Below are 17,252 nucleotides of genomic sequence, written 5' to 3' on the forward strand. Positions count from 1 at the left end.
TCTGCAACATCACCAACAGCAGAGTCTCAGCCTCAGTCTCAAGGGGCTGCTCTTACAGAGTTCATTTGCTTGGGCAGTGAATATTTTCTCAATAATAATTATTAAAAAAAAAAAAAGAAAAGTTGGTATGTTTTCAAAGGATCACAGAATCATTAAGGTTGGAAAAGGCCTCCAAGATCATCTGGTCCAACCATCCCCCTACCACCAATGTCACCCACTAACCATGTCCCCAGGCACCACATCCAACCTTCCCTTGAACACCCCCAAGGACGGTGACTTCACCACCTCCCTGGGCAACCCGTTTCAAAGCCTGACTGCTCTTTCTGAGAAGAAATGTCTCCTCATTTCCAACCTAAACCTTCCCTGGTGCAACTTGAGGCCATTCCCTCTAATCCTGTCACTGGTTGTCTGCGAGAAGAGGCCGACCCCCAGCTCCCCACACCTTCCTTTCAGGTAGCCGTAGAGAGCAATAAGGTCTGCCCTGAGCCTTCTCTCCTCCAGACTAAACACCCCCAGTTCCCTCAGCCACTCCTCAAAAGACATCAAAGGATACTTTCCATTTACAAAAAGGATGTAGATTTTTGCATTTTTTGTTAAAAAAGAAATAGCAGTAAAATAGCCTTGTCTGCTTTTGCTCTGAATAAGGCCATGCTGAGGTCTTCTCCCTCTAGCAGAAAATTACCAAGTAATTTTACAAATGCCAACACCTTTCTGTAACGATAAGCTGCTGCTCCCATCTCTCCTGCTATCACGCTGCCCTCTCCATTAACCCTGCCCATCTGAGAGAAGGGTTGACTCAAGCTTGTATCCCCACGCTGTGATTCCTGCAGGCTGCCTGAGCAACTTCCTTCCAGTTGTGCAGGCTGGAGCTTGGCTGCTTGCAAACGTGTAAATTTGCAGTTTGATGGCTGCTATCAGAAGTCCCAGCTCCTGCCTGCCCCAGGAGTACTCCCCAGATCAGTGCATCACATGATTAGAGGGTGCAGGAAGAGAGGGAAAAAGTGTGAAGATGGGAGATTTATTAAAAAGGTACCTGTTCAGTGGTGGAAGCTGGGTACTCCTGGCCCCTGGTGTTTGTAATTAGGAGTTTTTCCCCAGCGCGGGTCAGAAGAGTGGTTCCATTGGTCAAGTCGTCATAAAACATGATTGTGGCATTAGATAAATGATACTCAATGTCTCGCCCGGTAAGTGTCTAAAAATAAAAGAGAAATGCAAGAAACGTGAATCAATCTATTTAATCCACTGGATTTACTCCCATGCTTATGATCCTTTCTCTCTGTTGCTATTAATGCTCCAGCCAGTGCAATATGGGACAGAGACTATTGGGAAACGTGCAAGTGAACAGTGGGATGGATCCTCTGGCTCTGCTGGCCTCTGACCACCACCTGCAGGAGGCAACACCTTGGTTCTACTAGCACAAAAGGTTTTACTCTTCTGTGTGTTGACCTGAAACGATGAGCCTCGGAGATGCTTAAAATAGCTTGAAGTTGTAAGGCAGAGCATAAACCCATATGAAATGAAATCACTTGTGTGATTCTTTTAACAAATTCACAGCCTTCCACCTGCCTGGCTTATCACTCTGGGACAGCTGGAGAAGTCCTGGCCTCATCCCCCCATGGCTAGAGTTCTACCTCAGCTGTTGGAGGCAATGTTTGACTGAAGGAAATTAAAAAGGAGAAGCATAGAAATGAAACCAGGAGCATTTTCCTTTAATGCATTTGTGAGAAATCCCAAAGCTGTGCACTGTTTTTTCAAATAACTGTGCTTAACATTAATAAGCCAGGGGAGACTTCATCTCAGACAGACACCTTTACAGATGGGTAATTAAGATCCCTGATGGAAAACTCCCTGTGGTGACTCAAACATGCCCGGAAACCTTGTACTCCTGACTGCAGAAGAGAACCAGAGATGGTGAACTCACCTCTTCTAGAAGCAAAGTTTAAACTATATCAGTTTACATGGAAGTAATGTCATATTATTATTATTATTTTTTTAAATTGAGATTGCATCGGGATGCAGAAACCCATAAGGGTGTCTGTTCAAGAAGTGTTATTAAAATGAAGAAGTTAAAAGAAACAAACCAACCCTTACCTGATTTTCCCTTAGTCCGCTATCATTTGGAGCGAAGAGCGTGGCGTGCACTGACAGGTCTGTGAGGTACCGCAGGAACGCTTTCCCTCTCCTAGAGCTGTTGGAGTAAGCCATGATTTTCTAGGCAGAAACAAAATCCACCTTTAGTAGAGGGCAATCGTGAGCTCCTGTGCACATCAGCAGCAGTGCACAGGATCCTTCATAACCTACAGCTACAGAAGCATTTAATTTCCAAATGTATTTCAGAAACCCAAAACTTGGAACAAGAAATTAAGACATGGTGACTAATTCCTGACTTAGCAGGTGTGGATTTAGACTGCTCCGTCCCACTTTGCTTGCTGTTACCTGCATTTGCTGTGCACTACAGTGAAGCCAATGCTGAGACAACCTGGTTACCCGCTCTGCTCACCCCACCGGAGCCGCATGCCTGCTGTAGGCCGTACCGACAAGAAGTTTGTCAGCGTTGGGAAGGACATCAGCACTTGCAGCAAGTTCCCGCTGCAGGACGAGCCGTCCCCCACGTAGCCTGGCTTGCAGGTGCAGTTCACCTCTGGAAGGCACAAACACAGAGAGCCGTGTGGGCCAGCAACCTTTTCTAGGTGCCCTGTGCCTGAAAGTTGACTTGTTCAGCAACAGACTATTATTATTATTATTTTAATTAAAAAGAGAGAATTTCTTGCAGGGTTATCTAGCGGTCCGTGGCTGACCAAAGGTACCAAAACTGTTGCTGCTGCTCCCCTTTGCAGAGTGATGCCAAGAAGGGCATTCTCACCTTTCTCCCTGTAGCAGAAGACATCCCAGGTTTCGCTCAGGTTGACTCTCCTCCCATAGTCCACGATGCCAACATACCCAGCGCCGCAGTTTGGGGAGGAGAAGGCAGTGGGATACCCCACCCGTTCGCTGTCCAGCCAGCCAGCAGCACACAGGTGGTACTTCGCCTGCAGCCGGCACAGCCAAAAGGGAGAGAGCACAGAAGGAAGAATTGGGTGGCGGGTCCAGGCACTACCAGTGGATAGGTAAAGCCCCCTGGGGTGCTCCAGCAGCACCCGACCTCCCAGCCCACTTTTTGGGAATCTGAGTAAGTTCTCTGTCTGCAGGCTGCCCAGCTTCTGCTGCTCCCGAGACTTCCAGCCTTCTGCTGCTGCAGAAGGAGGCTGGTTGTGGTCTCTCTAAATGGTGAGCATCTTCCTCCCTCCCTCCCTCCCTCCCTCCCTCCCTTCACGGGGAAGGAGCTAGAAAAGCACAGTCAATCTGACTCACCCTTCTGAAAATAAATTTTACAAACCCAAGGTGTGATGTTCATCCCACTGACATCAACCAAAAGACAATAATGTGTAAATAGCTCTGTTATGTTAACAGCAATTGGAGAAAAGATTCCCATAAATAAATAAATAAATAAATAAAATAAAAATCACAGCACAACTCTACAGTGTACATTTCTTTAAGAAGACCTAATAATTAAAACCCTCATGAAACCCTGACTTCACCATCTGGAAAATTAGAAACAAGAATCTGGCAACTGAATCGTTTTCAGTGTCATATGGGCTGGCATGAACACACTAACCAGTCCAAAAACTGCTCCCAGCCAAACATATCCTGGGGGGGGGGAAGAGAAATAGGAGGGAAAAAGAAGCTTATAAGCATCGAGCAGCTCCTTTGCTCCTCCCTCTCTGTTTACGCTGTGGCTATGTCCATGGCAGCGATCTCCTCCCACACTGAGGCTGCGTCACCTTCTGCGCGTACAGCAGCTGGTTATATGTAGCGATGGTGGCTGACTCGTTGGCGCAGGCCTCCTTTGCTGTCTCGTAAGTCATTTTGTACTGCCCTTGTGGGGACCGCAAATGGAAAACTCCAACGGTGGTATCTGTAAAGAGAGAGAGGAACCAACTTTTCCTGGTGGGGCTTCCATTTCTGGATTAAAAGTCAACTCCACGGTAGGGAATACCTGTGACTTTTATGCAATGTAGTTAGGACAGACCGGGGGTCATGGGTGATATTTCTATCTGGAATGCCTTCATCTGCTGCTTCATAAATCCAGTATTGTGAAGTATTTATGCACATGTTCTAAGCTGAATCATGCTTACATCTCATTGTTTCCAGAGGACATGGGTAGAGGACTGAGAGGGCTTCTAGACACAAGGATCCTGGCCAGACCCACTGACACCGGCGCAGTGGCACACGGACGAGGATGTCCCTGTCCCATGGCATGCACTGTGTGCCATCCTCACCTTGGAAGTGGAGATCAGCACAGTCCGCGTCAGGGTGGCACTGCCCGTTGTCTTGCAAGCAGCGGTTGAGAGGAAGCTGCATCACCGAACAGTTCAGCCCATCACCAATGTAGTTATTTTTACAGTCACACTTGCGTTTGTCCTGGTTGGAGAGAGAATGAAGAAGGCCAAGCCAAGTATTTAACTGACATAAAAGTGGTACTTCAAGTGACGTTCTGAACTGCTGGAAAAATGTCACTTGCTGTCACCAGCAATGGGCAAACAGAAAAGTTGCTACTAACAGCCGTGATTCAACAGCCTGCAAACTGTCACACTGTCGTTTGCTCCTTTAAGCAAAACATTTATGCACGTACTTAGGTGCTTTGCTAAATTAATACCAAGGCATAATTCCATCCGCAAAGCTAATAATGCATCAGAGAATTATACGACATGGAATTAAGAAAAATGGATGACACACCAGTCAAAATGATATTTAAATGACTGGGCATGGAAGCATGAAAGGAGTTTAGCAGTCCACTGATTGTAATACATGGTGAACTATAAACCAAGCAGGAGTTGGTGACATCCAGGCATTGCGATGGTTAACAGCTGGAACAGATTAGCAGCAAGGCTTTTCTAGATAGTTCCTGGAAGACGCATCAGGCAAACCACCAAAACAGAACGGACAGATGATCCCAAAAGCACCAAGACAAATACTGGATCAAATCACTGCCACAAGTTTTCCTGAAGAACTTTGACCTTGCATGCCAAGAAGTCTGTGTCATGTGGCTGCAATTGCTATCTAAGTTGCGTCTGGTCAACCAATAAGTGATGTTATTCTCCCAGCTGTTCCTAGATTTAGCAATCAAAATACCTACAATTTCATGCTACCAAACTCCTATTGCAAATAGGGATAACCTCTTTTTAGCTCTCCCTAATTGAACAGAAAAATTGCACATGCAAAATGTCACAGTTGCTGTTGTAGTGGGTTTACATGGCAAGGTTTTGGTAGCAGGGGGCCATAGGGGTGGCTTCTGTGAGAAGGATCTAGAAGCTGCCCCATGTTAGGTAAGGGCCCCACAGCTGACCAGAGCCGAGCCAATAAGCAATGTTGTTTGCGCCTCTGTGAGAACGTATTTAAGAAAGGGAAAAAAAAAAAAAAGCCATACCACACAGCAGCTGGGAGAGTGAGAGGAGTGAGAAAGTGAGAAACAGCCTTGCAGGCACCAAGGTCAGTGAAGAAGGAGGGGGAGAGGTGCTCCAGGCGCCGGAGCAGAAGTCCCCTGTGGCCTGTGGTGAGGACCATGGTGAAGCAGGCAGGCCCCCTGCAGCCCATGGAGTACCACGGTAGAGCAGGGTTCCACGGTGCAGCCCATGGAGGAGACCACAGTGGAGCAGGTGGACCTGCAGCGGCGGAGGCTGTGGCCTGTGGAAGACCCCTGCCAAAGCAGATTCCAGGCCAGACCTGCAGCCCGTGGAGAGGAGCCCGTGCAGGAGCAGGTGACCTGACAGGAGCTGCTGCCCGTGGTGGACCTGTGCTGGAGCAGTTTGCTCCTGGTGGATGGACCCCGTGGTATGGACCCATATCTGGAGCAGTTCTTGAAGAGCTGCTGCCTGTGGGAAGCCCACACCGGATCAGTTCGGCAAGGACTGCATCCCATGGGAGGGACCCCACAGCACAGGGGACGAGAGTGACCCTGAAGGAGCAGCAGAGACGAAGTGCCATAGACTGACCACAACCCCGATTCCCCTGTTCCCCTGTGCCACTCAGGGGGAGGAGGTTAAAGAGGGCGAATGGGGGGGGAAGGTGTTTTTGGTTTCTTTCCTTTGTTTCTCACTTCTCTAGCTTGTTAGTAATAAGCAATAAATCTTAGTATCTCCCTATGCTGAGTCTGTTTTGCCAGTCACAATAACTGTTGAGCGATCTCCCCATCCTTATCTCAAACCTTGAGCCCTTTGCATCTTATTTTCTCCCCCTTTCCCTTTGAGGAGGGGGAGTGAGAAAGTGGCTGTGGTGGAACTCGGCTGCCCACCTGAGTAAAACCACCACAGCTGTAGCACCTCTTTCCTTAGAGCAAAGGTTTCAAATTCTTTCTCACTCCTCAGCTGAAAGGATGCCAAGCTGATGTGGAAAGTTACGTAAAGACTGTTTTGGAAAACAGGGGGCTTTGAGAGGCACAGAGCATGGTGCAGGTGGGAAGAAGACCTGTTGGCACCAGTAAGAAGTGCCCCAGACTTCCCATGGAAACTAAAATTATTCAACTTACAGGTCCTGTGACGGTGCAAATGGCATGTTCATGGCAGCCTCCGTTGAACCCGTCAGCACAAGGGTTTATAGGAAGGCATGTAAAGCCATCTCCTTTGTATCCCTTCTGACAGCTGCAGAAGACCTTCACCCCGAGCTGTGTGCATTCGGCTGCCTTGTGGCACCCGCCGTTGTTTTGTTTGCAAAGGTCTGCAGCTGTGCAGAGATAAGAAAGTGCATCAGTGAAGTCTGCTTTTAAAGAGGATGTTCTTCACAAAGACAAAACACCTCCAAATATTTTAAGGTACACTAAAAACACTAGAACACCTGTTTGGGTAAAAATACTGTTTGGGTGTCCTGAGGCACTCCTGAACTTGTGCAATTGCTGTTCCTGAGGGCTTTGAAGCCCTTGTCAGACATCCTTGCTTTAGGAGACATGGCACCAACACCCAGAGATTCTGCTCTGCCCCTTGGCATTTTGAGAGACCTGCCTTTTGGGGACTCTGCTCTGGGCAGGGTGACTTCGAGGATGTGAGACACCTGGCTCAGAGGTGACTGTTTCTGCAGCGATGCTATGGAGGAACTGCCTTGCCTAAAGTCAGCAAAGACAATACTGTAAGTGCAATACTGCTGAAAACCCTGCTGTCTCCAAAACATGACTGAAGCATGGTTCTTGCTCATACTTGGGCTTGGTGAAGCCTGCTGCAACCAGCCACCTGCCTCTGAAAGCACTGATGTGTACATCTCCTAAATTTGTTTCACTCCCAGCAGTTCAAAATTTTTAAGCTTGATAGCCACCAGCATCTCCTGGTGGATGGTAAACCTGCTTTCTTGTAGCAGCCATGAATGTGAGAGTGAGCTCACCTGTGCATGTGATCCCATCCCCGTTGTAAAGTGGCTTGCATTGGCACGTGTTGTTCTCCATGCAGACAGCGTTGGTGGAGCAGCTTGGGGAACACACTGGCAGCAGAGCTGTGAGGAAGGCAAAACAGCAGATATGAGAATGGTATTTATATAGCAATGCCCTTGTTTCAGAACAATGCCCAATGCCCTTGGGCAGAAAGGAAAGCCCTCACAGCAGTCTTGCTAACTAGACATTGTGAAAATTTTTTATGACTGCTTAGCTCTTGGATAATACCTTCCCTCACATAGCCCCAAGCACCTCCACAGGGGAGGCAAGTGCTCATATTCCTATTTCATGCAAGGGGAGGCAGGGATGTGAAGATGCTCGTTCACAGTCTGGAGCAGTTATGTACACGGCCTCTCTCTGCAAATTAGTGCTCTTGGGAGCTCCCTTTGCCTCCATTGACAGCTTCTGATATTATTAGCACTTTCTCACTCTCCTCTATGCAACCCCCCTGTTGACTTGTGAGTGCTATCAACCCAGAGCTCCAAGTGACAGGGTCCATGGAGGTGAGGCAGAGACCTAGCTTGGTTTCACACAGCCGGCCAGTCCATCCTGTTTCACAGAAACATTGTCCTGTTCCTGAATATCCTTCCTCACATTGCCCATTGTTCTTGCATTCGCAGACTGCAAAAGAAATGCAGAAAGATCATTTATACAGTTGCCATTGGGAGAGGAGAAAATAATTCCCTAGAGAAGCATCCCCTAGACTGTCAGTTCAGATACAGTATTACCTAGTAATAATTTAGCTAAGTCTAACCTCACTGTTTTTCACCATGAGGCCAGGCATGCAGTGGACCTAACTGCCTGAAGCAGCTGGACTGTCTCCATTCTCAGAGGTTTGCAAGCTCTAACAAGATCTGGAAAGCTGTGCAGAGGAAAATGACCTGGGGGTGTTGCCTGAACATGAACGACCTAGTAGTATGCCCAGGTGGCCAAGAAGGCCAACGGCATCCTGTCTTGTATCAGGAATAGTGCAGCCAGCAGGACCAGGGAGGTGATCATCCCCTGTACTCAGCTCTGGTGAGGCCACACCTCGAATAGTGTGTTCAGCTTTGGGCCCCTCACTACAGAAGGACATTGAGGCCCTGGAGCATGTCCAGAGAAGGGCTACGAAGCTGGTGAAGGTGCCAGGAACACAAGTCCTGTGAGGAGTGTCTGAGGGATCTGGGGTTGTTTAGTCTGGAGAAGAGGAGGCTCAGGGGAGACCTTATTGCTCTCTACAACTACCTGAAAGGAAGGTGTGGGGAGCTGGGGGTCGGCCTCTTCTCGCAGGTGATAGGACTAGAGGGAATGGTCTCAAGTTGCGCCAGGGGAGGTTTAGGTTAGAAATTAGGAGATATTTCTTCTCAGAAAGACCAGTCAGGCATTGGAACAGGTTGCCCAGGGAGGTGGTGGAGTCACCGTCCCTGGGGGTGTTTAAGGAAAGTTTGCACGTGGTGCTTGGGGACATGGTTTAGTGGGTGACATTGGTGGTGGAGGGGGGGGGGGGGGGGTTGGTTGGGCTATATGATCTTGGAGGTCTTTTCCGACCTTACTGATTCTATGCTATGCTATGCTATGCTATGCTATGCTATTCTATTCTATCTACCCTGAACTACGTTGTCTAAGCTTAGAGCTGATCCTGCTTTGGGCACGGATTGGACTGGAGAGTTTCTGACATCCCTTGCAACCTGAATTATCCTGTGATCTTATGATTTTATAATTGGCATTAGTTCAATGTGACTCTGATAATGACTATTGAACTGCACAGTGATAGGAGTAGCAAACCTCACAAAACTACAGCAGGAAGGAGTTAATGGTTGAGATGAAGACCCAGCTTGATCCTGTCCTAACATGCAACACCTGCTAGTTGTGGGGAAGCCTTTTAGCCAGAGAGATGTAAGTTATGTGGGAAGAGAGAAGGTCTGTCTAATTAAGGAAGCCAAATAATGAGGTTAGTGAACTTTGCTGTATAGATAAGTTACCTGTAATGAGTTCTTTAGGTTTTAGACATTTTCATGACTTAAAGCTTCTGCATTCCTTTTGTTCCTTTCATATGTGGGGTGTTTCCCTTTGTGCCCTGTAGCTGAAGCATGAGGGATTACTTTAATCCATAGGTGATGTCTTTCCCCCACTCTTTTGGTGCTGTAATAACTTTCATGCTGAGTCCCTCTTGAAGAATTATTAATAACTCTCTGTTTTATAATATAAAGAAGTATCATCCTTTCTTGCCTCATCTCTCTTCCTCAAATGTTCTTGTTTAATGAGTATAATGATGTGGGATTTGGTGAAATTCTCATTCTGTGAAAACTTGGTCCTGCTCAAAAGGAGTTTCATGCTCTGACTTTTAGTCCATTTACCTAGTTTTTGGTTGATGTAAGTATGCATTAAAAAGAAGGGGTTATAAGACTTTTTTTTTGTTGTTGTTAGTTTGAAACTGATCATGGTATCTATCAGCTTAAATGGAATTTATGCTATGGTGTCCTATAAAATGGAAAAATTGGAGATAAACTTAGTCCTGAGCATTGGTATCCAAGCCTGATACCTTGCTTTCAACCTAAAGGTATCTAGCCTCTAACCCCCCAACCCTATGCATTTCATGAGCACTACAGATGTACACAGTTACGATGGAAGTGTTAAGATGGTAGCTTCCCCTCTGAAGGTATTATGTTGAGAAAATATTCGAGTTCAAAGGGTGATGTTGATCCTGGTTCCAACTCAGCTACGTTTAAGACCACAGCAAAGTGGATTATGTGAGCAGTTTCTTGGCTGCTGTCCCTCTACAAAAACTACCTTCATCTCAGTGCTTTTTATCTTTTCTTTTGCAAAAGTAGTGCAGGGCCTTGGCCTCCTGCAATCCTCAAGGAGCTGTATTGCTAAAATGCTGCCATGCCCTTTATGGGGATGTGAGAGAAGGCTGTGCTGTAGTTGAAAATGGTTGGCGACTGTGCCTCCATTTCACATTACTTACACACCATGCAAAAATAGGAAAAGCCCTGCAGGGAAAGCGAAGGAAAGCTTCTGTTCCTACTGCCTTCTCCTCCTCCATTCTGAGATCTCAAGCCATCCTTCTGTGTGAGGAAGTGCTCAAGAGAAACGGTAGCATTGGAAGGAGGAAGCATTTTTTGGTTTACTTAAAAACCCATCACTGACAAAATAGCTTAGGCTTGAGGTGGGCAGCAGTATGGAAAGGAAACTTAAACGCACGTCTGCAGTTGGAGCCGTATCTGCCTGGTAGACACAGCTCACACGAAGTCCCATTGAAGCCACTGTTGCAGCGGCACTCTCCTGTCCCAGCATATCCGTCATCACAGGAGCCGTGGTTATTGCATGGCGTCTCTGGACCCCCTGGGCAAGCTGAAAAGTGTGTTTTTTTGTTTGTTTTAAAGAGAGAGAAAAAAAACAGAAATTGGTTGTTGAGCTCAAGTGCATGCTTATTCATTGTTGCTGTTCATTATTTTTTTGTCAAATCTTGAACATGGAAATACCTATAAATACATCTCTGGTAGGATTTGTAAAAGCAGCTGTGACGCTTCTGACAGCAAGCTTCAGGTGCTGAGGTCCTTGAGATGCTCTTACAAATCCTGTCAGAAAGGCTGTGCTCAGGGGGTCCTACCTTGGCAGTCTGGACCGAAGTAGCCCTTGCAGCACTTGGCTGTGTGGATGAGCATGGAGCAGTTCCTGCGGCACCCGTCCCTCCGCAGCCCGTAGGTCTCGTATGTGCATCGGTGGATCCCTTCCTGGGCATCACATGTGGCAGTGCAGAGAGGGGGAAAACACAGGAAGATGAGTGCTACATGGAGGTCTGGGTTGTTCTTCTTTTCTAATTGCCATTTCTGCTATACATTGAATCAAAATGTGATGTGGGAGGCCGCAGTCTTCTCACCCAGCTTGCTAAGCTCTGTTAATGAGGACAGAGGGGCTGCTCTGAAGTCAAATGAAGCACTTGCTATGGCAGATTCTGTGTGAGGCCAACGTCATCCCTTCACTATGTGGGTGCATGCGTGGGGGCAGCTTTGTCCCTGGGCCTTTATGGTGTCACTTTAGAGTATGGTTTCACTGTTGAGGTTTCACTCTTTTTGCCAAGCAACTTATTCTAGTTGTGTATGTGAATCACAAAATGGTTGAGGTCGGAAGGGACCTCCAGAGGTCATCTAGTCCAACCCCCCTGCTCAATCAGGGTCACCTAGAGCATGTTACACAGGATCACATCCAGGAGGGTTTTGAATATCTACAAAGAAGCAGACTCTGCAACCTCTTTGGGCAACCTGTTCCAGTGCTCTGTCACACGAACTGTACAGAATTTCTTCTTCATACAGCAATGAAACCTCCTGTGGTTCAATTTATACCCATCACCCCTTGTCCTATCACTGGCCACCACTGAGAGGACTTTGGCGCTATCCTCTTTACATTGTCCCCTCAGGTATTTATAGAGGCGGAGTACAGAGAAGAGCAAGTTAGGCTGCTTAAATGCAAGATTAATGTATTACCTTTGGTTTTGTCCCTGGAGGGCACTTAGAACCACTGAAACAGCTAGCACAGTACCCCTGTTGTACAAAATAGAGGAAAAAATTAAACAGTCGCAGCAAAAGGCAATTCCAAACTGACAAGAAGTGTCTGTTCGATGTGAGCAGTAAATATGAGCAGAAAAGAATGTGGGTTTGTCATGCTTGAAACAGATTTCTCTCCTTTCTCCGAAGTTGTTGTAGAATGACAACAAAATAGTTACATAAATTTAGTGCCTAGAAATGCAAGAAACAAATGTTTGTACCAGAAGAAATTTACTCCTGATCTAAACAAGCACGCAAGGGAGATATGGATATTCTTCAAATATTGACATGAGGTGCATCAGACCTGGCTGTCTAATTTGGCGTACTGGTAATCAGTTACTTCTCAGGAAACACTGACCTGACCTGATGGCATTATATCCATTTTGTTTAACAAAATCATGAAATAAAAGGTAACTGAAGCATATGGGCTATGCAAAATCACTGGGTTTATAACTGAAATATAAATTCCAAGATATTTTTTCAGACTAATTACATGAAAATGTATTTACTTCTAAGTATTTTTTGTAAGTTTTGAATTAAACTAAAGAAAATTTGGTCTTTAAACCATTTAAAAATGTTTCATTTTGGAAATACTGAAACCAACAAGAGCTTCAGAAACAAAATCACTAGCCAGGGAGAGAAGGTGGATGCAAAGCTGCCTGAGCCTGTCAGGAAATCCCTGTTTTACCACCATCACTTGGTCCACTTTTAGCAACAAGTGCCTGCCCTCTGAAAAATGCTTTCAGTGGGGTGTTCAATGTCAGTGATGAATTCCAGAAGCCTTCCTTCTTCCTATAGATGCCAACATGGCCCTCACTAACAGTGTGTGGGTACCCTGTGTGTGCTGGGAGCATCTGGAGATCTGCAAGTTTCAAAACTTCCTGTTTGTAGGTCACATTGAAGTTCGTGGAGGAAACTTCCTCCATGCTAGCAGTGCCTATTTAGGTGTGTTGAGAAAGATTCTGTGAAAGCAAGAAATATGAGAGACCAAGGGCATGGCTCTAACCAGTGTGGTGGAGACAAAGCACAGGTGAATCCAGACTGAAGTGATGAGATTTAACCTTGGTAGTGTCAAAGCAGCTGTGAGCATTGCCCCTTGTCCTTCTGAGGACAGTGTTTGGCCTGTGGGCTGTGGCTTCGGTGTGTGGGAGAATGATCAAAAAAGCTGGACTGACCATGAATTCCACGGTGAAGAAGCTGTCGCAGCGCCCCCCCAGGCTGGGGTCCGTCAGCAGGCAGTCAATGCCATAAGCGATGCCCCCGTCGAACTCCAGCTGCCGCTGCACGATCTTGCACTGTCTGTCATTCAGGAAAAGGGCGCCCTGAGAGAGGGGATGGGGAGAGTGGTGTGAAAAATGGTGAGGCAGTTTTCTGTGGGGTCAGATTGGATTCAGATCCTGGATGGGAATCAGGGATGATCCTCCCTCTGTAGGAATGCTCTGATGCACAATGGTGTGTCAAACTATCCTGTAGGTAACCCTGATGGCTGTGGGGGCCCAAAACCAATTTGGAGACCTCTTTTCCTACAGATTACAGTGCTACAATCTCACAGATGGCAGATCCTTTCCATTTCCTAAAGCTGACAGAGTGTCCACGGATGTACCTTATATGCATTTAAGCTTAGCCACGTGTGCAGAGGCAGATGCTTGCCTGAGAATGTGTGGGTGTGATCAGTTTGCAGAGGAAAAACATACCATTGTTTTGTCTTGATGGGTTGCATACTTGCCTACAATCTTAGCCTGTGAATGCTTGCAAACCAGAGTTTGCACCCGGATGCTGTATCCATGAGGCTTCTGCCAAAGCCAGGTTTGTCCTAGTTGGTTTTCATTGTGTATTTCATTGTAGGAGAAGTTAATGTGATGGTATTTGTCTTTTGAGGTAACTGAGAGCTGTTTTGAACAAATAGCATCTTACAAGAGAGAATATGACAACTCCAAAAAATCTTGCAAACCATCTAGCCTGTTGAATGGGTTGGGGTGGCTGCTGCAGTTTTGTGGCTATTGGCATGGACAGGCAAGGAGAAATTAAGTTTTGATGTTACTGATCCTTTCTATGGACTGTGCACAGGCACAGGGGGGTCTGCATGAGTGAATCTAATGGCAGAGGTAAGGGGTAGAGGTGCTGGCACGGAAAATACTTACAATCTCCCTGTTATCTCCACAGCTAATGCTGAGGTTGGAGCCCTGCAGGGTCTTCAGTGAGGTGGAGCGAGGGAGTTGGTAGGCCAAAACCTGGAAACATGGGAGATGTGCATGTCCAGGCTTCCCTGTCTTTGCCTTGGCAATAGTCTTAAAAAAGCATGGATCTTACCTCAGCGTCACGGACGATGTGGAATTTGAGGTACTGCACCAGTTTGTCCGTGTTGGATTTCTTGAAGAGGAAATCCTGCTGTTCCTGCGGCAGCCCACGGATAGCTGTGTCCGTGGGCCAGAATAGCGTGACGGGTTTGTGAATGGGATCGTTGATCAGCCCAAGCAGGTTGTTTTTCTGCAACATGCCAAAATTCTATGTGTATGAGATTAATGCTCCCTCTAAAAGGATATCGACCTTAGGAGGTGAATGCTAGCATAACTGGGATGCAGTGGCCACGTGGGCTGCCTGGTCACCAGCTTGCAAATGTCATGACTTTAAAAAACACAGTTGAGCTGCCCAAGCTGAGTTAAATGACCCAGAAGCATTTCATCTGCCCACCAATAATCATGTTGCAGGCCTAGCTTTGGGCTTAAAGTCATACTTGGGCCAAACCTTGGCCACGTAATTTGCCATGGTAGGACAGAGCTGGGCTGGAAGGGGAAACCTGGCGGTGGATCTGCTTGACATCTCCCCCATGTCTGTTGGAGGGAGCCAGGTGGTGACTGGGGGTGTCACGTACCTTGTTGTGAGTCCTTTGGCTCCACTGAGCACCATCCTGCTAGTGATATTGTGCATCCTGTCTGTGCTTTTTTGTTGTTGTTGCTTGTATTTGTTTAAAACCTGTGCCTGATAGCTGCTGACTCTTGTCCACTTACCTCTAGCAAATTGCTGAATAGGATGTACCCGTGTTTGGCTGCAACCATTTTTAGGCTTTCCTACAAAGAAAGGAATAGTCAGGAGATTTGTCTAATAAATACATCATACGTATATTTTAAAAGTAGATATTAGCTTGCTTTCCCCTGTAAGCTTTTTGTTACGAAATCAAAGCCATTGTAAAAGCCTCATGTGGAATTTACTCAGGAATTATATTTATGCTAAGAACAGTATAAGAGGAATTTTAAATATAATGTTAAACTTATATAAAAATAACTTGACATTGACAAATAAGGTTGTCTTAGCAATGCTGCTTTTTTATGACTTGCATGATAACTAGAGTTACAGCTAGATATAAAAGCCCCTGAGATGAGAATGGCAAAAAGCTGCACTCACCTTCTTAGGACCTGGGGGGAAATCCTGAATACGTGATGGGACCAGGATTTGGTTTATGATATGAATCACGCCATTTGTGCCAACAGCATCACTGAATATAATTTCAGCTTTATTGTTCAAATACACTGAATTCTGAAAAGGCAACAAAGATGTTTCCTGTGGAACCTTGTTGGACAGTGAGGCTTATGCCATATTTCTTTTATAGAGTGACCCTCCTTTCTTGGAAACAAGTAGTAGCTTCTGTTTTAATAAATTACTTCTTGGTTTTACAAACATGATAAGAGAGAGAGGTTTTTTTAGAGAACACAAACAAACCAGAGCTGGAGGGTAAGACAACTCGCATCAAAGCAAGGATGGTACAACTCCAGTCTTAACGTAGCAGGTAAGTACTGAATATTTTGCCTGAATGGACAATTTTTAATTTTTTAATACTATTTATTTTTATGCATCAGAGGAGGAAAAGGAACATTACAGTTTTTAAAAACGTTAAATGAGAGCAGACAGTTTTATTATTCAGACCCTTACCTTTTCCTCACCCTGTTACCTGAGAATAGGTGATCTGTATTTGGTCCCCATGCAGAGAGGTGACGTTCCTGACTGTCTTCAGGTTGCTATACAGCAGGCTGGCACAGCCCACCATGTGGTACCGAAGGATTTGTGCCATCTCCCCTTTGGCGAGCCAGTCCCTCACCTGCAACAGAGAGCAGAGGAGTTGAGATGCAGCTGAGCAAGGTGTCTCAATCCGAAAACTCCCAGCCTTCTTTCTTACTTGTGGGTTGCTGTTTAATACGTCTGTGTGAGGCACAAACAGAGTGAAAGGGCCTGGGCCAGCAATATCTCTGATAGACAAGGCCTGCCAGATTTAAAAGGACAAAGCAGAACACAGTCGTTAGTACACATAGCTCATGTGGAGCCAGGGCAACCCCACTGTGTGGGAGGTGGTGCCCACAGCCCTCTTGCTGCCACACGCTCAGCTCCATCACTGCAATGTGAGGGGGAGAGAAACTTCTTTCTATGGTGTGGGCTTTCCTTCTCATCCCCGCCTGCAACCACTGTGCATAAAACTGATATTTTTTTTATCTCTTTTGTTCATTCTTTTGTTTTATAGCTTAGCCTGTTTCCTCTACAATAATGAACAGGACAACAAGAGGGAAAGCTCTCAATCAATGCTAAGTGTAGGGATGATGAAGGGGGCTATTTCCTTCTGGGCAAGGAGACTGAATAAATCCGTTAATCTTGAGAGGTCTAAAAATGGATGTTTGAATGTGTTTGTGTATGCATTTAGCTGATACATGGTTGCTCATACCTAGGCATAAATTAATTACTGCTAGTGATACAAATGGACCTGGAGTATTGTAGGCACATTGCAATAACCACTGGTAATCTGAAATAAGCAGAGAGCTCCGCTAAGGTGAGACAAATTCATTCATCTACTATGGTAGCAGAATCAAAGTTAAACTACGTCTTTGACTAGTAAGCCAATACATAGATTTATTCTGTTCTGAGCCTCATGGGTAAGCAGGTAATTTCTGCTGCTGTTCTCTGGAAAACAGCAACAACTGGCAATGCACATCAGCAAAGCACATCAACATCCTGTGATGTTTCAGAAGGAGAACGGGAAATGGTGTAGCAAACTGGAAATGCAACAGTGGTGGTAGAAAATTGATATTTGCTCACCTCAGAATTCAGACAAGTGCTGGAAGATCTCAGACCAACAGGTAAATGCTTCAATTTTATGCCTGGTCTAGAGGTCTTACGTTCCCCTAATTTTCTTAATTATTAATTCTCTAGAAGTTTTTAATAGCAGTTAATAGTTTAAATTGGAGCATCTCTGGTATTAGTGACTGACGATTGGGACTGGTGATCCAAAT

At 46.0% G+C, this 17,252-nt stretch overlaps 1 protein-coding gene across 1 annotated transcript in view; it reads right to left on the reverse strand.

Moving 5' to 3' along the window:
• STAB2 (stabilin 2) overlaps positions 1–17,252 on the reverse strand; it is an 86,504-nt gene that overhangs the window by 5,476 nt on the left and 63,776 nt on the right. The window contains exons 47-65 of the mRNA XM_050708224.1: positions 16,151–16,234; positions 15,926–16,072; positions 15,382–15,513; positions 14,988–15,047; positions 14,290–14,466; positions 14,121–14,210; positions 13,155–13,301; positions 11,920–11,976; positions 11,046–11,169; positions 10,637–10,786; positions 7,970–8,074; positions 7,408–7,515; positions 6,566–6,759; positions 4,320–4,461; positions 3,822–3,955; positions 2,864–3,029; positions 2,535–2,641; positions 2,092–2,211; positions 1,034–1,192 (exon numbers count right to left, since the gene is read on the reverse strand). Of these exons, the coding sequence (XP_050564181.1) occupies positions 1,034–1,192; positions 2,092–2,211; positions 2,535–2,641; positions 2,864–3,029; positions 3,822–3,955; positions 4,320–4,461; positions 6,566–6,759; positions 7,408–7,515; positions 7,970–8,074; positions 10,637–10,786; positions 11,046–11,169; positions 11,920–11,976; positions 13,155–13,301; positions 14,121–14,210; positions 14,290–14,466; positions 14,988–15,047; positions 15,382–15,513; positions 15,926–16,072; positions 16,151–16,234 (2,403 nt within the window). The remainder of the gene's footprint in view (positions 1–1,033; positions 1,193–2,091; positions 2,212–2,534; positions 2,642–2,863; positions 3,030–3,821; positions 3,956–4,319; positions 4,462–6,565; positions 6,760–7,407; positions 7,516–7,969; positions 8,075–10,636; positions 10,787–11,045; positions 11,170–11,919; positions 11,977–13,154; positions 13,302–14,120; positions 14,211–14,289; positions 14,467–14,987; positions 15,048–15,381; positions 15,514–15,925; positions 16,073–16,150; positions 16,235–17,252) is intronic.

This window comes from Cygnus atratus, chromosome 1, assembly GCF_013377495.2.
Source record: "Cygnus atratus isolate AKBS03 ecotype Queensland, Australia chromosome 1, CAtr_DNAZoo_HiC_assembly, whole genome shotgun sequence".
Lineage (NCBI taxonomy): Eukaryota > Metazoa > Chordata > Aves > Anseriformes > Anatidae > Cygnus > Cygnus atratus.